Here is a 26,711-nt window from a genome sequence, read left to right as displayed (position 1 = left end):
AATGTTGACTCTAGGTATCGGATAATTAGCTATTCATCATATTTAGGACCATTCCTTCCACTTTACTGTACGTTTAGAAATTTTACAATTAAAAGTTAAAAATAGTATTTCCATTTTTGAGGCAGTCTGTAGGTTATAATTTAAAATGTAGAGCCCATGAGTTCTTCTAAAGGTATTGACTTTTGGCCTCTGTGCAGTTTCCTTGTTTAATCTTCAGTAATAAAAGGTTGCACACTCTCCTGTAAGACCTGGGTGGGTGGGGCAGGGCTCCTGAATGCACTTGGCAGCTCTTGGCCTCGGGCTCTGCTGGCTCTTCTTGCAGACCCACCTTTGCCTTCACCGCAGTAATGAACCCTTCTTGTACTGGACTGCTTCTGGGAACACTTCCTCCCTCACCCAGCCTCTATGCTGTAAGAGTCTGTGAAATGAAAAAAAAAAAAATGAATAAGGTTGTTGGACTGATATTCCTCCCCCTTTTGAGTGAGTAGGAAGCTGGACAGGAGGGGAGCTGGCTGTGGTCACACAGGCTTAGTGGGGAGGAAGTTAGGTGTGTGGTTTGTAAGTCAGGAAAGTCGTTCGATGTTTGCATCATGATAAGCATTATCCTCCGTGACTTAAACTTGGACCCTGGGGGCTCTGGAGACAGAGCAGCCCTGAGCTCATGGTCTTGGGGGTGTGGCCCAAAGCTCCTTTGAAAGTTACTTCTCAGCATATAAAATACACGTGCAGTTTGAATTGGTTGGATAGTCCTGAAGGAGATTAACCTCAGCCTTCGATTTCCAGCCATAATCAGATGAAGAACCTTATTGTCTAAGAGTTGGGGTTCCTGGGTTTTTTTTTCCCCCTTCATTTTAAAGTTTTCTTTAAAATAAATTAAACGTTGCATGTTTTTTCCTAGCTTGTTTCCGGCTTCAGGATCTCTAAGCTCATTTCCCTTCATGTTTCCTGTACTAGGAAATAATTCTTTCAAGCTCTGTCTGGTTGAGGCAACTTCTTTCCACTGGACAGACTTGTTGACAGTAAAAAGGGATGGCTAAGTGGGACAATGGGTAGGTGACCCAGTCTGGTGAGGACGAGCCACAGTGATATGCTTGGGGGCGGGGTACTCCTTTAAGAAGAATAAACCCCCAGCCAGGCGCACGGTGCAGACCTGTTCCCTCCCTGGTCTTTGGGTCCAGAGGTCCTATAATTCAACCTGGTTTATGTTAGAACATTTTTAAAATTTAAAATTATAAAGAGCTTCTCTCTCTTCCCACAAGCATGGTTTTTCAGAAGCTCTTCAGTTTCCAATTCAGAAGGAGATCGAGTTACTTTTTCCTTGTGGCAGCTTGCTTCTGGTTGGACCTGTTACCTGCAGAATGGCTTTGACCTTTGACTCTCAGACCTTAGGAAAGTACTCTAGTACCAAGCATTTGGTGTGAACAAACGTCTCACCTTTCGAGATGCTTCTGCTTCTGTTTTTATCCAAACCAGAGTCCTCACTGGGCAGAGTTCTTGGGCTGCTTGCTAGCCTCCCAGACAGAGATGGTCCCTTCTCAGTGGCATCGTACACGAGGTGTATGGCGGGTTGTCTTAGTCTTTAATAAGGCAGGAAATTTGCTTTAATAATTGCTGTGACAGCTTGGCTTGCTGATAACCTGATTAGAATGAGCTGTAATATTCTGTTGCTTGTACTCAGACCTATTTTTTTTTTCCTTTTCTTTCCCACAAATAAAACTGCCTTTTGGATTGGATGGCTTACCATAAAGTGGTACTGTTGTTCCAATAAAAGATGGGGTTTCAGACTTTTTTGGAGCAGCTAATTGAAACGCGGATTTTCTTTATCTTTTTCCTTAATTGTTACTTATTCGTATGTTTCCTCTTCACACTGGCTTATTACTGCAATTACTTAAGCAGCCTCTCTTAAGTATATGAGTATCTTGCATCATAATCGTAGTAATATTTTACTATCATAATGAGTTGGGGGCACTGAAGCGACTTTCTCTTTGCATTTCCACATCCTTGGGGGTACACTTTGTCCTTTTCCAGTAAGATTTTAATCTCTTTCCCCTGTGATTGACCAGTGGGCTGGAGAGGTAGAGACCTTACTCCTCCATTTAATACCTGCTGCTTTTCTGTGAATAGTAGTGACTGTTTCACCAAAGCATGCAGTCGGGTTAGAAAAGATAGCGTTAACCTCTCAAGGAGCAAGAAAGTGCTTTGTTCAGTTCTGACACCCGCAGTGCGCTCCTCAGTGTTCCAGTTTTGGCTCAGGTATTGTGTTTTTGGTTACAGTCCCGACCTTTCCAAGTTAGCTAGATTTTCCTTAACGTGCATGTCTGTACAACGCACACAGTCCGCTTTTTTCTGGGCACACCTTGAGATAATGCTGTACGTCCTCTCTCGCCCACTGCTCCAACAGTAACGGGCACAGCCTGTGTCTTTTTCCTGTTAGTGGGGGGTGGGTGGGACTGGGGCTAGGGGAGCAAATAGACACGGTCCACGGCAAAGGGTGTTTCCAGCCACCATCGCTGGCCTAGCTGCTTCTTTGGCAACCTAAACCTAAGGGTTTTAGGAGCTACTCAGTTAGGTGTCTTAAGAAGACACCCTCTTCTGGCCTTGCAGTGCTGCTCCTCCTGCTTTTCAGCAGAAGGCAGAAGTCAGTGCCTTTCATTTGCTCTGTGGTGAAAAGATGCCAGTTCTCAATAAGCCCAGAATGTCAGTGGCTGCAATTGATAGGAGCCTGTTCAGACCCTTCAAATTTATAACCACAGTGGTATTTGGTTACAACGCTGAAAGGACAAGACTCTGTGAAGGCCTGGGGTTTTATTTATTAGGTGCTCATTTTGTAGTTTTAGATGAAAAGAAATCTTGGTTTTTTGTTTTTGCCAGTATTTCCTGCTTACGTTTGATATGTGGCTTCTTGGAAATAACTATAATTCACCGAATCTTAAGTAGTGTTATGTGACATGGCTTCTTTTTTTTTTTTAAATGGGAAAATTAAGTGCTTGATTACAGTCTCTTTTGTTCTTGTTATCATTTAAAGAAAATGTAGAGTGAATTCCAGATCTGTTTAACAAATGTTTACTGAGAGTCAGCTGTGTACTAGAGTTGTACTAGTGAAAAGTCAGCTAGGTGAGGCCCCTGCTCCTGGTACCTGCAGACTCAGGAGTTTGTTCTTCAGTGGAGGGAAAAATCGACGCTCATGGTAGATAGACTTTTGAGAAGAAATAAGGATTGGTTAATGGAAATATAATAGTGTAGGGTGGAAAAATCATTTAAGATTTTTGTGGTAGATGCTTCTCCATTATATTAGAAATGAACTGAGTTCTAATATGTTTGTATATTAATAATAAGTTTTTGGAATTGTGATGCTCATCAAGAAATATGAGATTTTGAGTCATGATTTTGAGCCATTTGTCGGGCATTGTCCATGTAAAGGAATGTCGGGAAGGAAATAAGGGATGACTGGCAACTGACGGTTGATTGGTATCAGTGAGATAAGGTGTTCTGGCTTTTAGTATTAGGTCGTGGCAAAAGTAACTGCGGTTTAAGAGGTTAAAACAATTGCAAAAGCCACAATTACTTTTGCACCAACCTAATAATTTGTCATAAGCAAAATTGTATTTCATAAACAAATACTAGGAGGATCACTAGCTTCATTCACATCTGTTAGTGACTGTCGATTGAACATGATCATATCCCTTGTTCTCCTTCAACAAATAAGTTCTGAACGTTAGAAAGTTGCCAGTAGTTTATTTCCTAATAATGAGATGTTGACATACACGTAGGTGGAACCCTCAAAATTGGGCATCTCAAAATATGTCTTAGGTCTGAATGTCGCAGAGCGTTATATTGTTCATTCTAATTTTTATGGTATAAAAACACTACACTGTAGAACTCTGGTAATGCAAATTTAGATTTAATGTGACTAGTAATAGCTCATCTTCTGTCCAGCTTCATTTCTCACATAGAGGGTTGGTCTTCATGTCCTCAGTGTTCTCCTTGCCTAATCTCCATGGATTGGACTAAAAAGTCTAACCTGGGATTCTTAGAATTGCCGCTGCTGTCTTGAACGGCAGCCAGCCAGCCACAGGACCCAGAGTTGTCCCAGTGGATAATTAGGCCGGAGCTGACAGCTGTTACCAGGTGGCAGCAAACTGTGGCTGCGTCCAAGATGCACGTGGATTGCATAGATAGGTCTGTGGCACCCCCCTATGGAGGACATACTGATACTTAATTGAGTGACCAAAATGGGGGAAGGAGCAAAAGCAAACCTTCTTGCCCCTTCCTGAGTCATGGTTAACTTGGTGGGGAGAACTTTTTCCAGATCACCAGGATATGCAGTGAGATGGGAAGATGCCGTGGCCATTTTCGTATGTTACACCCCTTTTGCTGTATCACGTACACTTAGGCCCAGGTCTTCTGTAAGCACGCAGGCCCCTCTCTTTTGTCCTGTCCAGTTGTGGAAGCCCATTCTCCTCTCATGTCTTCCTCTGAGCCAGCTGCTCAGTCTCTCTCCACTGAGTTTCAGGGGCCTGTTGAAAAGAAGGGGGGCATTTTTCCACCTCACATTGGTCCTAGCCCTTCACTGTGGTTGAATTTTGTTCCACCACTGTCTTTGGAACTGCATGGAGATGGTGCAGAAGGCAGACGACTAGTTGAGTTGTACTGTGGTTCCGGTTTTTGAGGCCAGACCCACCATTGCCGTTCCCTCAGTCACGTGATTCCCTCAGTGCTCCAGGATGGATGCCATCGTTTGAAGAATTGGACACTGTAATGAGAAGACGCCCGACTGACCCCGCTCACTGTCATTCCTTAAATAGAAGCAGAATCCTACATAATTTACTGGAGTCCTGAGAGTGAAACACAATAGCTTGATGCCTAGTGATTGATGGTTTGGAAATCTAATTGCTGGTGGCCCCGACACTGAGGTCCCCGGTGGGTCAGCACGGCTTCTCTGTGGGCCTCTCAAGCCTCAGCAGGTCAGGCCATGCCGCAGGCAACACCCGCTGTCCATGTGCTGTGTGCGGTGGCTCTGCCAGGGCTCAAAATTCTGTGTGTGTTGAAAGGACATAGTCCAGGTGGACAGTTTTGCTCTTGGCCTCTGCTTGGATGCCGCCCCTGATGGGGAAGAGGCCCACAGATTTGTACTCCACGCGGCAACCACTTGAAAATCGTTCAGAAACAAATTCCTTGTTTTTAATTCCCTGAGAGGGCAAATTATCTCCCCAGGGCTTACAGTCAGGCGTTCCTCATTTTAAACAGACCCTGTATCTGAAGTTGTAGTTTACACACATGAAAAAAAAAAGTACCCAATAAGACTTATTCAAACTTGAACTTGAGTGAATGTTGCAAAAAACTCGTTGCTCTAAATGCCTGCGTTAGCCACGCAGGTACTGATTGAGAAGAAGCATCGCTATAGAAATATTTGTCTCCCCGTGAATTTCGTTCATTTTAAATTGTGGACTGTTATGACCCCTTTTCCAAAGATCCGGATGAGATTATTTTGTGTGTCATCATCCAAGAAAGGATGAGACAGAAATGTTGCTGCTGAGTTTTCTCAGTTATCCCCCGTGTTTGCAATAATCGTGTGCTTCACTTTCAGCGCTGGATGGGAACAGCAGTGCAGAAAGCAAAAGTTAGCGAATGAAGTCCTGGTGGCATTCATGTTGCCAAGTGGCCCATCATTCATGTAACGTAAAGAGCTGCCTGTGCCATCATGATAACTAACGTGTCTTTATCGGGACTCTTCACACACATCCTCACTGTGCGTGCCTACACTTTGAGGTTTTGTGCCAGTGAGGGGACCAAGCTCCGGACGTTGGGAGCGATGCCCACCGATTCATGTTACTTACTCTGCTTTGCTTTATTTGGGTTGGCAAGTTCAGTTTCTTTGCACTGGGTTTTCAGACAGTGAGCCCACCTTGGTGTGGGAGGTGCTTTGTAAATGCTGCGGGACCCGAGACCCCTTTCCTGTGCCTCTCTGCCCCTAATGGGCCCTACGTGGCTTGACTGTGGCACCCGGGGTAGGAGGTATACCTGTCCCTACTAGAGACTCTGAATTATAATTTTGTTGCTTGACAGTGTCTTAAGAACAGGAAAAGTGAGGGCCCGGAGGGGGAGGGAGCAAAGACAGTGCCAGCACAGCAAACTCCCTGAGCGGATGTGCCCGTCTGTCTGAGGGGCCCCTCACTGAGCAAACAGGAAAAGAGTCTGAAGGGCCTAGAGGTGTCCTGAGTTTTGAGTCATTTCTGCTTCCCTTCAGTATTTAAAGATTGTCATAAAGTAGACGACTTCTGTTTTTTTTTTTTGGAGTACAAGTCTGAATGTTAACAGGTGTAGATTCGGGTAACCGCAGCCAGAAACCAGAAGAGTTCCATCACCTCCAGACCCCCTCCTATCGCTTGCAGGTCATAGTTTGAGGACTGTGTGTGGGCCCTGCGGAGACTTGCATTCTTTCTGTCCATGGCTCTTTGCTAGGACCCGGGTGGGGGTGGGAGCTGTGGCGGGTCCAGGTGTGGGGGAAGGTGCGCAGGCTGCAGGCCGTCCCGGAGTCAGTGGTGGTGCGAGTGCCGTCGGGTCTCATTGCTCACTGGGTCACACTTACTGCTCTAATGCTTATTGCTTATTGCTCTCGCGAACGACGGCTTCCTCCTCCTCTTTTTTTTTTTTTTTAAAGGTCTGGATGATGCTTGTAGGCATTCATGGGTTTTGCAGTTGCATTTTCGACTTCCCACACCAGTCTTAACCCCTCAAGCTTTCTGCATATTGTTGAGTGGTTTTGCAGGGCCCTTGTCAGTTATATTTCATTCAGGAGGGTAAGTTCCTGGGGGCAACTGGCCTGTACTCAGACCTGGAAAAGGAAAAGCCCTAACTGTCTACCCCAGAGGCGGGGTGGGGGGGTGGGGGGGACGGGGGGAGGAGAGCTCTGCACCCCAGAAGGGTCAGCACTTAGGTTGTATTTGGCCTCCTCCATTTGATTGTATTTCCTGTGAAGATTTTGTATCTCACCGAGTTTATTCTCGGATGCTCTGTTAGAGCTGAGGACGGTTCTGGTGGACGTGCCAGGAAGCCTCTCAGGAGATTGCTGAGAGATTTGAAGGTTGTACCTCCTCTTTGAGGTTGTGTGCAAAAATTGTGTTTACAAGTCACTGAATAGATCTGAATAGATCCGCCACACAAGCGTCTGCCACTCATAGCCCCGTCTTCTTTGGCCCCCTGATTATTCATTGAAACACCACTTACTGAGCGCTTGCTGCGTGCAGGCCCTGCTCTAGTTGCTGGGGTGTTGCTTCTCCTGCCTCTGGCTTAGAATCTAATAATTAGTGATTTGCCATCTGGGCGCTTTTCTTTTCCCCCTTAAAAATTCTTGAAGCGCGGTGAAGGGCGGGTGACCGTACCTTCTGTTTGCCCAAGGCAGCCCTGGCTCACACCTGCTGTCTTGGCATACCTCTTACTAGTGCCTCATTCATTCTCAAGTGTCCTGTTTGGATGATAAATTAATATGGTCACCGAGAGAGGGGGGAAGGATGCAGGACGCGTCTTTGGCCGTTTACCAGTCGGTATTTTTGTTGGAGGGTTACGTGGCATCTGCTGCTTGGGTTTCTCCCATGCTGGAGGGGCCACACCTGCTTGTTTTACATGTCTGGGAGATAACAGCTATGCGTTCATTAGCTCCGGCGCCATGCTTAACTTACTGTGATGGGATCCAGGGAGATGACGTTTAGGGGGACTTTTCAGTTATTATTGGGACCATGGGTTTTGGAGGTACATAGGGAGTCTTTCTGACATTCTTCCTCATGGGGCTACAATGACAGTTACTCTGAATTATTTCGGGGAGGTTACAAAATATGGACGCCCAGGCCCTACTCCTAGGGATTTTGATCAATAGATCTGGGTGAGGCCAAGCACGTATAATTACCAACAAAACAAAAAACACCCAGCAACAACAATACAAACCTCTCCTGGTGACTGATTGTCAGCTAGGGGTGAAGAGCCACTGTGGCCACCTCTGCTCAAGGACCTTGGCCTCTGTCGGTACCTCCATAGGTGAGTATTCTGAGTGGCGAGGGCCGGAGAGCTCCTGCCAGCCCGCCTGGGCAGCCTTTGCTCAGCTCAGCTCTAGACATTGTTTCCTTGGGTCTAGGGACCCAGCTTTAACAAGTCAATTTTTCAAGAGAAGCTAAAAATCTGGGTTTTAGAAATTTTACAGCTTCTTGATTTTTGGAGAGTTCAGTGAAAAAAAAGACAAAAAGCAACGCCCCTTTCCCCCCGCCCGCCACACACACACTGTAGGAAATGTGAGGCCCAGTTTAGTGAATTGTAGGGAGAAGAGCCTCGCTGTTCATACCTCCAGCGTGGTTTCTGGCCGTCCGTAGTACTTGCTAGAGTTGCCTTAATAAGATGCCAGGGTGACCTGAAATAGTAGAAGTGCAGACATAACAAGACAACACACAGAGGCTATTTTTAATATGCCTCTGTTAAGAGGCTTTTCTTACAACTCAGTTATTGAATTTTGTAACCTCGCAACCCAAGGAGCCACATACCAAATGTTAATATGCAGTGATGTGTGCATACATTTAGGGATTTGTCACTTAAAACCATTTGTTTTCCCTCTGACTATTGTCCTTATAGAGAAAAGGGAGGCTGCTTTCAGTGCGTGGTTGGAGAATCATAGCCAGGCTGTACCAAGAGCGGCCTCAGACCTTATCCTTGAGGATGAGTTCGGCTGAAGAGAAGCTGTGCAGTCAGGTGATAAATGGAGGAATCTAGAAGCTTTTTTTTTGCCAGAGCCTCTGGATTGGCCTCCCGTAGCCCTCCCTCTATTAGGAGGAAGCATCAGTGTGGGGCGTGGCGTGGCGTGGCTTGTCCGGAGGCTCCTGCTCTCGCTGGGCGCTGGGCGCCGGCCCGCCTGTTTTCAGAGACGGCTGCAGTGGGACATCCTTGGGGTGCTGTGTCTACTGTCGACCTCAGGGAGTGGAGGAGCAGGTCTCCATTGTTGAAGTGTGGCTGGAACCACCCTCATGCTGCCCACAAGGCGCAGAGGGTAGCGCCCTGGCCGGTGGGGCCCGTGTGGTTTCTGTGTGGGTTAATTCTGGCTCCCAAGGCCATGCATGACGCGTCATTCATCACCTCCTTCTGCTCTATGCCCAAATGACAGGGTATCAGAGAGGCCACCCTGGCCACCCAGCATAAAATAGCAACCCCCCTTCCTGGCCCTCCCTCTCCTCTTCGCTCTGCTAGGTTTTCCCACGGAGCTTTTTCCCCCTCCTTGTACCCATCAGTGTGGATTCATGACAGCAGCAAGTGTATTCATTCACCTGTGAACTGCGTGTGTCCCCCTCTGAGACTGAGAGCAGAGACCTCATCTACTTCACTTGCGTATCCTGGTGTGTAGGCCAGTGCCTGGTAAAGCAAGACGCTGGCCTGGGCAGCAGACCTCAGAGCCATGGACATTTTACAGTGAGGTGGCTACACTTCGGAGAAGTTAAGTGACTCATTGAAGGTCATAAACCTGCTTGTGGCAGAGTGAACAGTTGACTCATATAATTAGAGTTTATCTTTGCTTTTAATATCACGGGTTTATCTTAGGAAAGCAAATTTTGGTGTATTTGTGGCTTGAAGGGTTTCCATTCAGTCCTCTCTTTCTACCTATGGCTCCGTAGGGTAATTTTGGATGCCTGTGGCTATGGTTGAAGAGAGTGGCTTCTCTGGAACAGCAAGTTCATTGACAGACGTTGTCCCATCAGGGGGCTGATGAATGGGAGCAGGTGGGTTTGGGCTGAACCACAGGCAAGCTCTGTATCCCTGAGAAGAGAGGGGCCCGGGCATGTCTCCTGCTGTCCCGAGGTAAGCATGTTGGAAGCCAGAGCCAGGTAAGCACTAGTGTAGATAGTCACATTCCCTTCTCTGTGATTTGTGCGGCTTCTGCTTTCCCCAAGCGATTTTGAAGTCTTCGTTCTTTCTCCCTGGTGTCATTTTCTGAGTCTTGCCCTTTCATACTGACAGCCCCAGGCTGTGCCCAGACCTCAGTAACGTTCTCAGGAGTTCTGCGGGCACGGATAGGAGGTATCTGGGGGGGTAGCGGCAGGGCTTTGGGGTGATTACTTGGCAACTCTCAGTTTTCTCAGGGTGCCTTGGTTGCAACACTGGAGGCTGTGGGACCAGTGGGGTGGACTGAAAAGTGGAGGTAGGGTTAGGAGGAGTTGAGAGGCCTTTCGTAAAACAGCCCAGTGGAAGTGTCCCTCTGCCCGAGGCGCCAGGCAGGGAAGGGGACGTGTATGAAGGGACATACCCAACCCCTGATGCTTTTTCCTCACCGACTTTTACATCCTGACTTCCACCGGCCCACTGTTGTCAGGTACTGAGGGGGATGGGAGTAGATTCTGGAACACAGATTGTTAGCTCTAAATCGCTGTGGCCTGTAAGGAAACATGCAGCTCCCCGAGTTAGGATTCCATCTCTCCCTCTCACTACTTACTGTGTGACATTGGGCTAGTTTCCTAGTCTCACCGAACTGCCACTTCCTTCTGTAAAATAGGGATGATTTTCTTTTTTGTGAGGTTGTGGCGAGGATGTCCTGTGTTATGTGTTAAAGTGTTTGTTTAGTATGTGCCAGGCACAAAAATAAATACGAAAATATTTGTTGAAAGAAGGAACACGCAGTAGGTGCTTCTTTATCATTCTTTCCTTTGCAGGGTGGGAAAGGAGGTTTATGGGCAGGAAAGGGGAAGAAAGGAGGACACAGAAAAATGGAAGCATCCATGTCATCACCACTCCACTTTGCCTATTCATTTAGTTATGTAATGTGATCACCGCGTGGCTTTGTCTTAGGAGTGGTCGGGGACGGTGGCCAGAACACTGGCGAGTGGCCCCTCTAGGTTCCCTTAGACCTTGGTAAAGTTATAACACTGTTCTTTTATTTACTTATTCACAAAGTCTTTCATTATGGTTCTTATTCTTAGAAAGCTATAATGGGCGTGTGGAACTCAAAAAAAGAAATGGTACATAACACTGAGGAAAACTCATCTGTTTTTATAATACAGTTTTTTGTAGTAGATCATGATTTTTAACAAAAAGATGCTTTGAAGCAAGATTTTTTGTTTTCAGATACTGAGGCAAAAGCTCTCTCTATTTTCTGTGGAAATAACATATAAGACATCAATGATCTGTTTTCATTTGACCAAGTTAAGTGTTGCTGGTCTTGGTATGAGTTTGCATGAGGATGTTTTGATTTTGAAAACTTGAGTTGAGGCTTGAATGCATCATTCTGGTAAGAAATACTATCAAGTGGGGCCTCAGAGGGAAACTCTAAAGGTGGGTTTTCTCTTTTACCTTTTTTTAAAATAGGAGTAATAGAGGATTATGAATAATGAATGAAATAGCTTATGAATATTCAGCACACGCAAATGCAGGGTTGTATACAGACTTTGAAAACTGGAAGCAAAACAAATACTGCAGGTCCGCAAATGACGTCATTTTTTTATAACGTGGATGAGATGCCAGAGGAACTTAACTCTTGTGTATATCAATTAACCTGTGGGAAAATTGTTTTCGTTTATAAGTGGTTTCACTTACAGTCACAGGATTTATCCATGACATTAGGTGAAGACTGGCGGTACTAACCCCAGAGGCCACATTCCAGGGAGGAATTATGCCTCTAAGCTGTGCCACTGCCGAGGACACCGCAGTAGTAGTTTAGGTTCAGAAACCAGATTCTACTTGTGTTTAGAAATCGTTCACGGAGACAGAAAGCTGCTTACGGTTTGACTTTATATAAATACTGTAAATATATCCAGGTTCAAGGGCAGTGTTATTTTAGAGTCAATGTCTTGAAGTGCTGAGAAAACGTAAGGAACAATTTGCAAACCCTAATTGAAGGTTGGGCTGGTGAGGTAGGAAGGGACTGAGGGTGGGTCAGGAGCCCGGAATGGAACCAGAACCCCTTGTATCACTTAATCTCTTACCTTTGGATTTGTGTCTGAAACGTGCACCTTTTTCTCAGTTTGAGTTCAGTTTGAGTGCTTTCGTGATGCTTCAAGTGATATTTTAATATTGAAAGTACACCCTGGGTATAACTCTAAAAATTGAGTGCCCTGTGAAGTCACAAGGGGGAAATGTAGGAAAACTTCTTGGTGGGGGAGGGGATTAATGATGGGAGAAGGAAGAAGGGCACCCACAGAATTCTGTGAAATCTCTTGTTCCAGGTGAATGGTTAGCCATTACAGTAAACAAGCTTTTTATGAAAATTCCCTGTTCTGGGTATTATTGGTGTCCTCCAACCGTCGTGTGGAATCATGGGACCCTCGGGTCCACTGCGTGTCTGCTCTGGCCTCACAGTGGGGCGTGTAGTTTAGCCCCTGTTGGTTACATTGTGCTGTAACACTGGGTTCCCCAGCTGCTTGGTCATGAGGCCCAGCGCCCTTTGCTGATTGTTTTCCTAACGCCTCAGGTGAGAAACTCAAAGGTTAATTTAAGAAATAAAGACTGGACTCCTTGCTGTGGATTAGAGGATGGTGGTCACCCTGCTGTTGCCAAGGGGAGGCCAGAGAGGAGCTCAGACTGAGAATTATATTACCGGTAAACAGGGATCATTAATCTTGGAATAAGTAAAATAACGAAATGTAGCATATGACTTGGTTTTAAGTGAGTAAGAAAGTATGTCAATTTCTAATAGAAGTTACGGGTGCTATTAATTTGCATGGGTTCTGGAGAAAAATTCTGGTTATACATTTTGCCTGACATCTGAATGAATAGACATTTATTATTTTGTGATTGTAGAACTAGGTGCATCCGTTTCCCACCATGAAGATACCTCACTCTGGAGGGAAACTCCTAGTGACCCATGCTCGTTTTGAACTTGGGAAGGCTTGACCTCAGAAGACACTGATGCCTTAGGCCCATCCTGTTCTCTTGGCGGCACCCCCGCCCCATCGTGGTGCTGTCTGCTAGACTGAGGCCTGCTTATATCTCATAGTTAACGGGACCTGTTGCCGAGGGTTGTTTTTATTACCATTCTACAAAGGAAGAAAACGATGGCCCGCCAGGCTGAGTCACTGGCCGGTGGTTGCCCTCCTGTATGTGGTGGACGTGGGCTTCCAGTCCAGGCTCCTGACTCCAGGGCTCGCTTTGGGCATCACTATGCAGTTTTTATATGTTTTAACATACGAAATAAAGGAACTAATGGAGAAATAGTTTCTTATTTTTCTCCTTTAAAAATATTAATAAATTTGAATCCTAAAAATATTGACAGTGTAGAAGCGTAGAGAAAGGTGAACTCAACTATTTTGAGTAGCTTCAGTCAACAAATACGAAACTGTATTTTATGTGTAGCTCTCGTTGTGAGAGCACTTAAGTGGGGAATGTGTTTTATGGGTTGTGTGTGTGTCTCCATGGGTCAGTTATCTTTCATCCAATGTGAATTAACTTACCTGCAGGAGATTAGTATTTTAATGTATCTCGACGGTCATAGGATTCAATTTCAGGTCTGACATGACCAGATTGATTAATTACCTTAGCTGTTGAATGTGGTATGCTTTATCTCATAGTGACTACGGTAGAAGAATAGCTTTATACATGTTTACCTATACTAAAGGATTTGGAGTTTTTTGTGCTATTAAATATCCTTTTGTTATTTTAAACTAAAATTGTTGAACCTGAAGTTAGGGTTTCTCAGAGTGAGTAGAGGAAAAAGCAGTTGCAAATGTATATTAAATGTTAGCGATAGAATCTGAAATGTCCATTGTTTTAGATGCTTTGATATGAAGACTTGCCAGTCAGTGCCTTTTCTTTTACTATTAATGCAAGAATGGATGTGCTATTTTTTTGTCCATGGTTGTATTTTTTGGACTCTTTACCACTGTTGGTTTTTAATTTGCCAGTCTCCCTCTTAAAACATAATTCCTCTCGCTTGAATACTCTAGTCCCGACACTGGCTGACATGTGGATCACACTGCAGGGAGCTGTCCCTTTGTCATGCAGCTACACCCGGTGTCTTTAGAAAGCAGCTGCCCTTTCTGCCCACTTGCCCCACTGCCCATCCAAATCCTTCTGGCCTTTGCCCCACTTGAAGGAATTACTCATAAACTCGTGGCAGTGATTCTGCCCTTGCACCCTTTCATTTCTGTGTTCATACAAGTTGTCTCCACTTCCCAACATAAAGGTGATTCTTGCTACAGTGACGCTGCTCACCTAACGAGCTTACCTTGCTGTCTGGCCAGTCCCCCCACCCCCTCCACCTCCCGGTCTTTTCTAGAACACAGCTGAAAATGACGGAACAAGCATGCAGCCCCATGAGTGGGCTCTTTCTTTGTAGGAGTCAGAATATTACTGCCTGACGTAATGTTCCCTGAGGCTGTCACTTAATTGTTGGGACAGGATAGTAATTGATGTTCATAATGATTTCCCTGAGCCATTAAGAAAAGCATCTCTAATGTACTCACGATTTCAGGGTTTAGAAAGATTTCCATCCACATTGGTCTCTTAAAGAAAAAGGATGTGGTGCATAAATTAGTTTACTCTTAGCTGTCTGCTAACTCAGTTGTATGCAAAGTGACTCACTTATTAGATGGTGGGCACTTGGTAGTTGAAGTCTTAACCATGCAATTCTGACTGTGTCATTCTTAGTAGAAGTTACGTGTACACATTTTCTGCTATTGAGACATAATTTTCCTTAAATGGAGTGTTGTTCCAGATAAGGTAGCTCTGACCTAAGAAAGGCATAATTCTATGTTGAAGCCTTTAATTTTAAACTTCAGGGAATAGAAGCACTGTCTCATTAAATCACATGTCTTGACTGATCTTATAACACTTACATATTCCGGTGCTTTCTTTGTCTTCCGGCTCACTCACAGCCCTGATCATGGAAGGGAGGTAGAGGTAGATACACAGATGTTAATTATAATAAGAAATCGTAGTTACAAGGATAAAACGTGCAAAAATATGCACCTGCTCACCAGACACTTGGTTTGGGCCTTGGATGAACATGACGAGAAAAGCAGGTGTCCGTGGGGCCATGTTGCCACTATTCCTGCTGTAAGGAGGTGTTTACAAGGCTGAGATGGATGTTCCTTGAAGTCTTTCTCCCAGGTTAATCGTGTGGTTCCTTATCCAAGTTCGCTCATGGAGTGCTGGCTGGGTAGTATGCCTCCCCCCTTTGGTTGAATTTTGGATTTTCGCAGATACTTCCTGGAAAAGAGCCCTGACAAATGGGACATGTGGTTTTGGGGTTCACAGTGCAGAACCAGTTAAGCTGGTCTTTGATTTTTGGGGTGGATGGATGTAGAACCTTAGAAAGAGTGGTCAGTGGATTGCCCAGTGCTGAGTTCATCCATGGAGAGAGCTCATGGTCGTGGAGTTTCTGTATTTGCTGTTAAAAATAAGGAAATCTAAGGGGGAGTGGGTTGGAATTAAAAAAAATTTTTTTTAAAGACTATCGTGTAGAGCAGTTTTAGGAGTCACAGCAAAATCTATAAACGCAGAACCAGCTAACGAGGTACTGAGTTGATTTTCAGAGCAAACAGACCAATACACAAGACGGGCACTGAAGCATGAGCAGAGGAGAGAACTTCGACCTCCAGCTGCACCTGGAGCCACAGGTTCCCCCTCCAACCAGAGGACCAGGACATAAGCTCAAGGACCTTGGACACTGGGACCCTTTCAGAAGCCAAGGTTCCGTTGTGGACGGCCCGTTACCTCAAATGGCCAAGGTCCAAGGTCCTCCCATGAAAACTTGCCCGCCAGCACCTGCGCACACCTGTCCCCCAGCCCCTTAAAAACCCTTGGCCAGGTCCAGTGAACAAGATGGATGTGAGGCGCCATTAGGCCTCCCATCTTCTCGATTGGCACCTTGATCATGAAAACCTTTCCGTAGTTCAGACTCTGAAGTTCTGAGTTTTGGCCTTTTGAAGCCTCGGGCACACAGACTTTGGCAACAAATTGAGAGGAAGGTACAGAGGTTTCCCAAAAACCCCCCCCCCCACATGCATAACCTCCCCCATTACCGGCTTCGCCACCAGAGGGGTACGTTTGTTCCAACGGATGAACCGGAATGGACACGTCACGATCACTCACAGTTCATAGTTTATATTAGGGTTCACTGTTGGTGTTGTACATTCTGTGACTGCGAAAATGTATAATGACACGTATCCGTCGTCGTCGTTTCGTCCAGATCCAGAGTATCATCGTACAGAATGCCCGAAACATTCTCTGTGCTCTGCGTGTTCGTCCCCCTTCCTCAGGTGGAATTGTTAAGTTAAACCCTGACGATGTGCGTGGACACCTTTGGCAGAGAATCGGCAAACCAGGTTTGGCTTGGCCGCTAGACTTGTGTCCTTCTAGCTCTCTGGGTTGTTCTCATTGGTCAACTATTTTGTTGAACTAGGCTGGCCTGTCCTTTGAGCTGTTGAACATTTCAGAACATAAGTTATATGATTTTATGGTAAGTATAATTGAGGTTTATTAGAATTGACTTGTTACGAGTCTAACCGTCATACACCCCCCCCGCAGGTATTGAGTGCACGCATATATTATTGTAATAAATACTGTATAGTCCAAAAAGGATGTGAGAACTTGAATTTGGGCTTTTTCAGACAAGCTTGGAGAAGTGAATGCATACTTCAGAATGCATACGAATCACTAGAGATTAGATGAAAAAGCCATGGATTCCTATACCCACATACAGAATTCTCACGCTTGGGTCTAGTGTCGGGGTGGAAGTGTGCACCTCACAAGTGAAAGTGGGAAACTGAACTCGCCTTCCTTAATAGAAAAACTTGACACTTCTCCCTCCCACAGTAAAGCTTTATATCCAAAATATTACATCTTCAGAGCAACAAAACACCACTAAAATCATTGAGCTCAAGGAGCAAAGCTTCCAAGTGGGATGGAATGAGGAGCAGGCAGGGCGTTATCCCTTCTGCCACAGGTGCACTGTCACGTGACGGTGGAAGGCCCTCTTCCCACTTCGTGGGAGGCCGGCGTCCTCTTGACCGGGTGCAGTATATGAAACGCTCCTTTCGTCTCGATGTGTCTGGAGAGGTGATGCAGTTTTGACACAGCGTATAGTCCCGGCCTGTGCACAGCTGCAGACATGTCCCTTTCTGTGATTTAAGGTTTGCTTACAGCTCACATCTCAAGGGCTCCTCGTCTGTCCTTTGATGACCTTCAAGGCCACTAGGGCAGCCCATGGTGAGTCTGCGTCCCTGCCCCATGTGATGTTCGCTTCCCATCAGAGCAGCCGCTTGGTCCCACACTGTCCCGTTCCCTGAGTGTTGCTGCCACAGAGTACCTGTTTCTCTGTCACCATGTTATGTTCCTTCTTGTGGACTTTTTTGTACAGCCCTCTAAATTAGAAGCTCCTTGAAGGCAGACGTGGTACTTTATCCCTTTGGCAGTGTGGGGTGTGTTCTGTTGTCAGCCTTCAGCTTACTGAGATCTGCATGGGTAGGCTTTGCTGTTAGGCAGTTTCAGGCAGTTATTTTCAAGTTTTTGTTTCATATTAAACTCAGCAGAAAGAAAAAGCATTCTGATGTCCAATATTTGTTGAAAGAAAATTTATGCTGAGATAAAGGAAGGAACAAACAAAACCCATTATCAGCTTTAGAAAGCCAGGGATGAGGGGTTCTGAATGTGTTCGCACATGCCTTTAGACATCCTATGGAATTCCTTTGGGATGTTCTTTCATGGACTTTTCCTGATTTATCATAGGAGAGTAAAGGCCAAGGATTCAAAATAAGTTTTTATTATTGGTTACTGTGTTGCCATGTCCTATTATATCACTTAAAATATTTATGTTGTAGAATAGTATACTTGGCAGTCCCCATGTGAATTGGTTAAATAAGACATTTGAGGTCATTTCTATTTTAAAGTCCACACCCTGCTCTAGGGAAAAGTCCCGGTGTGAATCTTAAGCTCGTTAACACTCTCAGCATTTCAGTTTCTCCATCTATAAAATGAGGATAAGGACACGTATGTTGGGTTGTGTGAGCAATAAATGAGAATGCATACAAAGGGCCTTGTTCACGAAATGCCCCGAGAGTGGTGTCTTGTGTCCTGTTCTCACAGCCCTGTCTCTGGGACTGGAGTGTTTTCCAGGTGTCACAGGGCCATGCTTGCTGGAGTTCAGGCTGTAAGTGTGCACGCCTCTCTCTGGGTTGTTGAGGAAAGAATGTATTTGTTAATCCTAAATTGTGTTTGCTTACTTAGGAGGTATGATCAAGAACTACGGTGAATGTTTAAATTAAAAAAAAAAATTACAGTAAAAGACACATTGCCATTAATCCCCCTCAAAATACTCCCCTTCACTTCAAACACACTTATCCCATCATTCTTCCCACTTTCTGAAGCAGTTCTGGAAGTCCTCTTTCATGAGTGTCTTTAGTTGTGCTGTCGTGGCTGCCTCGATGTCCTGAATCATTTTGACTTTGGGGAAGAGCCAGAAGTCGGGCAGTGCCAGATGCAGTGAATAAGGTGGAGGAGGACACACCATATTGTTTTTTTTTGACAGAAATTGCGGTACCAGAAGTGAAGTGTGACAGGGAGCATTGTCATGATGGAGGATGATTTATGACACATTTTAAAACACAACTCTCAACTGTAGCTCACACCTGACTCCACTGCACTGAACAAGTTGAAACTTGTCCCACACTGTTACTAAGATTCAACGTGCCGCTTCCCGTATTGACGATCCCTGCCTTTCTGGTGGACGGCACTTGGCAGCAGCGTTCACTGTATTCTTTGATCACAATGGAAAAGCTCCGTGTCACACATCACTTGTGGTATGACAGTTTCTGTCAAATAAAAACACGGTGTGTCCTCATTCACCTTATTCACCAGATCTGGCACCGTGCGACTTCTGGCTCTTCCCCAAAGTCAAAATGATTCAGGACATAGAGGCAGCCATGACAGCGCAACTAAAGACACTCACGAAAGAGGACTTCCAGAACTGCTTCAGAAACTGGCAAGAATGATGGAATAAATGTGTTTGAAGTGAGGGGGAGTATTTTGAAGGGGATTAATGGCAATATGTCTTTTACTGAAATATATTTTTTTAAATTTAAACATTCACTGTACTTCTTGATCATACCTCATACCTTACATAGTATCACAAACTTAATGGAATTTCCTTCTCTAATATTCTGTCCATGCTCTCACCCAGAATGAGCACAAAAGCTTTACGATTCTGTGAAGAAAGGTGACGTTCAAGTAGAAAGTGGTTGGGGCAGAAAAGGTGCCAGGCTGCAGTGCGATTCCTTGTTGCGGTCTGAGGTGGTGCCGTGTGATAACTAGGGTACGTGAGGGAAGGTGGAGCAGGAGTGGTCGACTCTTGGATGGGCTGATTGGTGTGGAACAGTGGCATGACCACCCCATAGGATAAGCGTCCTAGTTAAAGGCTCTTTCATTTCCTGATTCATTTGCATCCCCTCTAAGTTTCCTCTTATGAATGAGACCACCAGAAGTTGCCTCTCAGTGAGCATACTTATTCATCACATGTATTTTAATGAGTATTGGGGTCTATATTATGCAACATGAGTTAGTTACCTAGTACTTGGTGACAGTAGAAAGTTTAGGAAGATAGGAGCATTGCCATCTTTTCTCTTGGGACTTAAAAAGCATTCTTTGACGACTGTTCCCTCTGCTAGGCTCCCCTCTGTGGGTTGGGGACAGACTTCATTAGAGGCAGACAGGCTGCCACAGTGCCCTGCATTTTATAACCATGTGGTGTTTTTTTTTTCCCTTTCTTTCTTGGAACATGTGTAATGCATATTTGCAAATGCAAGTTGGCAATTTTGACTGTTAGAAGAATCATGAAGGCGAGTTAAAAATTAGGGCATTTTCCTTAGCTTGGAAGTCTGCCAAGAATAGTTTGAGTTTTCCTTTCAAAAAAGAAACATGCGTTTTTCTCATTTCAAGACTAAAAATGAATCAAGTGCCACGAAGGTTGCTCTGCTGAAGGGGACAATTCTGGATAGTGTGAGCCAATAGAAATGCGTGAAGTAGTATCGATTGCAGTAACAATTTTAATTTTAAATCTTGCTGTGTTTGCTAACCCTTTGAGAGAATTGAGGGGAAGTAATTTAAGCTGTTTCTTTAAAAACAAAAGACTTCAACTGCAGGAATTTGACAAGATGATAGAAATAGGAGTCCATCTCTTCTTGCATTTTATATAATCATTGTGGAAAGGGGATCCTGCTGCCATTGTACCTTGGGCAGATAACGTAGTAATAAAATTCAGTCAGAGCTCTTCATCTGCAGAATAGGATAATGACCTGATTTGTTGTCCTCATAGGAGTTTTCAGGATCTACTGGGAAAATAGCTGTTAATAGTATAGGGGGGCTTTTCACCATCAGATGTCTCATACGTGCATTAATTTTTTTCGTGGTGCCTCATTAATAAAGCAAGCCGTGGGCCTTCACTTCAGTCTCTGCCTCCTGGCATTTTATGACCCCGAATGGGACACCATGTCCAAGAAATGTAGACAATAGGACAGGAGAGTCAAATTCACACATGGATGTTAGGTATGTATATTTAATACTGACGAAGTCGTGTACCGGTGTGTTTTAAGACTAGATGATGCAATGGAAAGAAAGGTCCTCTTAAGATTAAGTTCCTAATCTCTCCACGCACACCCCAGGAGTCTCAGTGACAGTATGCTGGATCCAGAGTCAGGGGAAGGAAAGTGGTCATATTGTTCCTCTGTAGGGAGCAGGCTACATGAAGCAGCCTTTAAGAGATGGAATGGAGGTCAAAACGGGATGATACAGTACGTTGTAGCCTCAAACTTCAGGGAATAATGTATGTTCCTGTGTCCTGAAGCCCCCCGCACAATGCAGTTGGCTCTGATTGTGTGTATTTTCACACACCACTGAGGCAGTGTGAAGGAGGGCCCTTTGTTAAGCTGAGGCCATGCCAAGGGGACGCGGGTGGGGCCTCACTCGTGGGTGAGCACCTGGCTTTGCAGACTTAACCTCATAGCCCACCCTGAGAAGGGCAGTCATGGTGTATTCTCCTGGGTAGTGTTGAGTAAATCACAGACACAGTTTTATCACCTCAGAAGACTCTTTACGTAACCTCCTCAGCACAGGATTACGTGTCCATTCAGTCCTAGCTTTAGTTTTTGTCCTCAGGCTATTTTACTGGCCATTTTGGTTCCTTTACACAATGGTGGCCCATCTCAGCAGATAGATTATTATTTCTTTTTCAAATTTAGAGTTCTTCCTTCCTTCCTTCCTTCCTTCCTTCCTTCCTTCCTTCCTTCCTTCCTTCGAAGTGCATTACTTAAGCATCCCACTGCCTTCCCACATATTGGTCTTGCCTTTTGAATATTTCGAGAAATGGGCCTAAATTGATGAGGTTTGAGATAGCTGCAAGCTGAATTAGTGAGAAAGGGTCATGAAATCAGCATGGGCCTCTGGAGGGAGTGCATAGAGGAAGATTCTCTGTGTCCACCAGGTATGGTGGCCAGGGCTTTACGTATCTGTGCACTTACTAAAGCCTGCCTTATTCTAGAAAGGACCTTCACTCATTGGGTCCCACAGTGATCTTCGGAAGCTCGTAGACGATAACCAACTTTGCCAAGGAAATACAGCAGTGGGGTGGTAGCAAGGAACGAGAGCCCAGGCTGCCTGAATCACAAATTCATTTCTTCCAGTGCATTGTCTTATTTCTTAGGAAGGAGGGAGACAGAATTGTTGGACAGCTTCGCGATTTAAATTTCAATTTAAAATGGACCTAATTTTGGAAGACCTGGTATGTGTTCATGAAGACGGAGGCCTTTGCAGGGTCTGTTGTCTGACAGAAATAATTGAGTAGTTGTTAGGTCCTAATCCCTCAGTCAGGGAAACCAGTGTTCTGTATAAAACTAATGTTCTATATAATGTTCTATATAAGACTAGTGTTCTGAGAATGAATTCAGAACTCTCAGCTTTTGTGCCACTGTCAAACTGCTAAGTCCTAGGAATACACTTGCAGTCTTGAGTTCAGGAATAGAGGGAAGAAAGGAAGATGCCGCTGTTACATAAACATCTGGAGAGGATTTTCCGTAGACCAGTGGATTTTCTTGACCTTAAAGACCTTAAGTGTTACCATATCAGATACTAAGAAGACCCTCCCCTCACCCACATGTCACCTGACTCATTCCCGAAACTCTTGTGACATTTTCTCTCATCCCTCGTTTCTGTGAGCGACAAATCTGCTTTAGTGATTTGAGAGGAATCCCACTGCATGAAGAGTAACAAGTAGGTTTCCAGATTTGAGGGCTGACTGGGTGCAAAAGAGATGATCTTTGTGTCTCTTACATGGAAAGTACCAGGGTGCTACTTAATACTCTATCTTGTTAAGTTCTGTTCTTCTTGGATTCAAGGAAGTCATGTTTTGGCTTCATGATTGTGTTGCCAGTTATAGGTAGTCCTGGGGGTTCCTTGATACTATGCTAATAAATTCATTTTCTATGAGTTGAGAGAAACAAGGTCCAGTCAGAATTTATTACCGGGGTTGCACTTGACCGTGTGCCATCTTTGCTCCTCAGATTTTCTTAACAATAAACCAGTGAGGTAGGTGCCACTCTTCCCTTCTCCTGTTTGATGGACAGGAGCCTGCGGCACACCCAGCGGCAATGGGCCCAGGTCTCAGCAACCGTGTGGAGGGATGACGTTTGGATATGGTCTCGGTGCGTCGCCCACGCTCGGGACTGCTGTCCTGTACTGTAATAGCTGCAGGATCGTGCCCGTGCCCAGGGCGTGAAGGAGAGAGAACTCAGTGTCCCATGTACTAATGCGTAGCACAGAGCTGTGGTTACAGGCTATAAAAAGGCTGAGATTACGGAGCCTGTAACACAAGCAAGTGGAGATTTTAAATGAGCAATTCAGAGGGGAACACTATCAAAAGATGTTGAAACTTGGACAGACAGGTAGCAAAAAATGGCAGTAAGATCCAAAATACGGGAGCCCATATCACATTCATAAATTACTGCTTTCCTGACACGGAGTTGTGTTCCACTCTGTGCGTCTCTCAGATGGAGCTTCTGTGGACGTGACATGGCCGCCGCCTCATTCGATGTGCTGTAGCGTTTCCTTTCAGGATCACGGGGTACCCAACTGTGAATGCAGAAATAGTGCCAGACTACTCTCGGGGCTCTGCAGGGATGATGGAAGTGTGGTAACGGGGTGCGCAGAGGTGGCAGTTCAGGCCTGTTGAGGCTGGAAAACATGCCCGTGGAGTGACAGCTGGGTAGGTGGCTGAAAGGGCAGGAAGGCAGAGTTCCCGGTTACGCGGACCACCGTGGGGTCGCCCTGCCTCAGAAGCAGAACGTTAGACCATCTGGGCTGCACGTGTGGGGGTGGGGGGCTGGTGCCCACAGCCACGTGTAGCATGTCACAGACTAGGCAAATAGTTCGTGTTGGGGATGGTGGCGGTGGTGGTCCCTGCAGGTGGGTGAGAACGGGAATGAGGTTCCTGGCCTGTGGATTCTATTTGTCCTGCTTTCCTGTGTGTGAAGTTGTTGCACGGTTCCTGCTTGTGGACTGCTGGGCTGTTGCTGGACTCCATCCCACCATGATCACATAGAGAGACATAATTGTAATACAGTGTCATTTTCAGAGTTGTTTTGTCCGAGTTGTAACTTGAGTTCCCACATAAACTTTCCAGAAGGGAGAGCTTTCCTCAGGTTTCAAGTTCTAAAGTTCATATCGCTCCATCATGAGACCACAAGAGAGAGAGGCTCTTGGAAAACATGGAGATGTTCTTTCTGTTTTACATTTGTTGCAGCAGGACTATTTTTCACCAAGTCCTTCAGAAGATGGTGCTCAGGATATCTGGGTAGCTCTTTGCTCCTCACCTGGGAAACGACCAAGAGTGGGGAGAGGATAAGACTGACAGTGAATGGATCCAATAGTCCTCGTCCAGGGGAGGGGGGAACGGCAGCGCAGTTGTTTGGAATATCTAGTAGTACGAGTGTTCTAGGTCAGGAATTCCAACACAGCTGTAAAAAAGCTCTCCCCCTTTCCTTCCCCTCTTTGTGCCCTCCATCTCTTTGCACACTCCCTTTAGTCTGGATAATTATTCTCCAACCTTCCTACATTGGAACTACAAGAAAGCTTCAAAGAATACTGTCAGTTTTAGCTCTTGTACAGTCAGGTACTGGGTACTGGGAAGTGCACTAGAGAAAAGTGACTGTTAACCACTGGTCAACCTGATGTATAGAAAACATTTCTTCTGTGTGCTTGGACTGAGAGGTAATGATATGTACATTAAACCCTGGAAAGAAAGAGGGTACAAAACTCATTTGTTCTTCTAATTGTTTTGTTTATCAAGTGGGGGTCATTAGTATTGCAAACCATATTGTTCTCCTGGAAAGCACGGGACTATTTCATCATCACTTTTGGGAAAAAGTGTAGAAGAGGTGATTTGTTAAACTTCAACTGTTGTTCTGTTCTAGTGACTGTGCAAAACAGTGGTGCCAATTATCTTTCTTTTCTGTTTTTTCAGGGTCGACATGTTAAAACAGGTCAGCTGGCAGCCATCAAAGTCATGGATGTTACTGAGGTAAGGTTGGGTCACAGATGTGTTTAAAGAACTCGTCAGATGAAAGACAAGCATCCCCCTGTCCCTGCGGCGCCCAGTGTAAGAGTGTTGTTCTCTTGGGAGAGTCGATCTTCAACAAATTGCCCTCCTGTGACATTGTGGGTTCATAATGTCCAGCACGACAGTTGACTTAAATTGTTGCAGATGGTACCCAAGTAACTAACAATCAGTAGCATTTTCTTCACACACACACACACACACACACACACACAAACACACATACCCACCCTACCCCTAAGTGATGTCATCCTTGGCAACATAATGGACCATAATTGGAAACATCTTCTCTAATGGAAAAGAAGGGATCTGAGAAGAGATTCTGGAGGTCACATGAATGGGAGGTTGAGGGGTGCGGGGTGGGGAAAGGCTTCTCTAGGGGCTTAGGCCACATTTGGGCCATTTCTTTTATTTTTAACATGGGGAAAGAAAACAGATCCAGCCAAGTTCCCAGAGGTTTGAAAACAGAAACATCTGCTAGGATGTTGAGCAGATTGTTGGCAAAATTTAGTAGCAAAAAATAGTTCTTGAAATGGTCACATGAGGATTTACTGTGTGGCTTTAGATGGGAAAGAGGAGAACTTAACTCAGACAAAAAATAAGTGCCTCTGTGTGTGCATGTATATATAAATATATATGCGTGAATCCATATTTAATTTTTAAAAATAGGCATAGATTATAATGAACTAAATCCATCCTATTTTAAATTATAGTTGGCTCTTGAACAGCATGGGTTCTGGAACTGAACAGATCCATTTATACATGGATTTTTTTTTCAATAGATACTGTAAATGTATTTTCTGTTATGATTTTCTTAATGTTTCTTTTCTCTAGCTTTATAGTAAGAATACAGTATATACAGTAATACATACAACATACGATGTGTATTACATGTGTATGTGTATGCATTATATATGTAAATCTTCCAGTCAACAGTAGGTGATTAGTAGTTAAGTGTTTGGGGAGTCAAAAGTTACACGTGGATTTTCACCTGCGCAGGGGTCAGCGCCCCGACCCCCATGTTGTTCAAAGGTCAACTGTATTTTCATCAGAAATTTTACTTTACGTTCTCATTATTGCTTCTAACTTGCTTAATTATGAATAAGGTTTACTATCATATATCACAGATTCTAGAGAGAGTTAAGCAGCAGCCTTGGTGATTTGGGGGTATTGTTAAATCAAGCCATAATCTCCCCAAATCTGGGGTCTACTGAGGGAAGTAATGGCAGAACTGATCTCAGGTGTACAGCTGCATAATCTCAGGAGGTCTCTTTGGCTGCCCTCTTCTCCCGTTGGTCTCCGATAAGATGCTTGTCTTCAGTGTCCACATTAGTAAGAATTAGAACGCGTCGTTGTCTCTGGACCACACGACAACAGATAGAGCTTTGTGCAGATGTTTGAAGATGTGACATTTCTTAAGGGGAGTGCTGTCTTTTCTCTGTCAAAGAGGATGTGGAGATTTTATAATGAAGAAGTACCATTGCTTGGTCTGCTGGCCAGAAGAGTCCAGTAACAGACTGTGACATGTGTTGTAGTGTAGTGGTCCTGTCTCGTGTGCCACTCAGTGGGCAATTGGCTGCTTTCCAGGGAAATATCATTTTCAAGATTATTTTGTAGCATGGTGAAGGAGCAGCAAATTCTAGCCAGAATTCTAGCAAATTCTGTCATCTGAATTCAAAAGTCCAGTTATTTCTGAGGTGTTCTCTGGGCACCCCCAGCCACCAGTCACCGGCTGTGCCTGTTGGTGCTACCCTGGGCAGTGGGGTACCCAGAGCCTGTGTTCTCTGACATTTGTTAACACACTTCCTGCCTTGTTTGCTGGCAGACTTGTGGGTGCCATTTTAAACGGAATATTTGGGAGTTTTATGAAGCATTTGCTGCAAGTCCTGAGAGTTGAGGTTCTTTCCTCACTTCAGCCTGGGCTGCCTGGCGGACTTGGCTGCGGTGGCCCCCTCCGTGCTGCCTTTCCCATCTCAAGTTGACTCTAAATGAGGTTTGTCTTCTCCATAGAGATCCTCTTCATGTAAGCCTGGCTCTGATTATACAAAGTCACTGTTAAAAAAAAATAAAAGTGTAAAATATATGAAAATATAAAAAAAGGTACATCTTTATACTTCCTCCACCTTATATAATAACCATTGTTGGTGCTTTG

The 26,711-nt window shown here is 44.9% G+C and overlaps 1 protein-coding gene across 27 annotated transcripts in view; it reads left to right on the top strand.

The window, feature by feature from the left end:
• MAP4K4 (mitogen-activated protein kinase kinase kinase kinase 4) overlaps positions 1–26,711 on the top strand; it is a 184,406-nt gene that overhangs the window by 61,946 nt on the left and 95,749 nt on the right. For all 27 annotated transcript variants that reach the window (XM_033124270.1, XM_033124269.1, XM_033124266.1 and 24 more), the window contains exon 3: positions 24,467–24,523. In XM_033124270.1, coding sequence (XP_032980161.1) covers positions 24,467–24,523 — 57 coding nt within the window. The remainder of the gene's footprint in view (positions 1–24,466; positions 24,524–26,711) is intronic.

This window comes from Rhinolophus ferrumequinum, chromosome 13 (genome assembly GCF_004115265.2).
Source record: "Rhinolophus ferrumequinum isolate MPI-CBG mRhiFer1 chromosome 13, mRhiFer1_v1.p, whole genome shotgun sequence".
In the NCBI taxonomy this organism is placed as follows: Eukaryota; Metazoa; Chordata; class Mammalia; order Chiroptera; family Rhinolophidae; genus Rhinolophus; species Rhinolophus ferrumequinum.
This window is presented reverse-complemented; position numbering and strand designations above follow the sequence as displayed.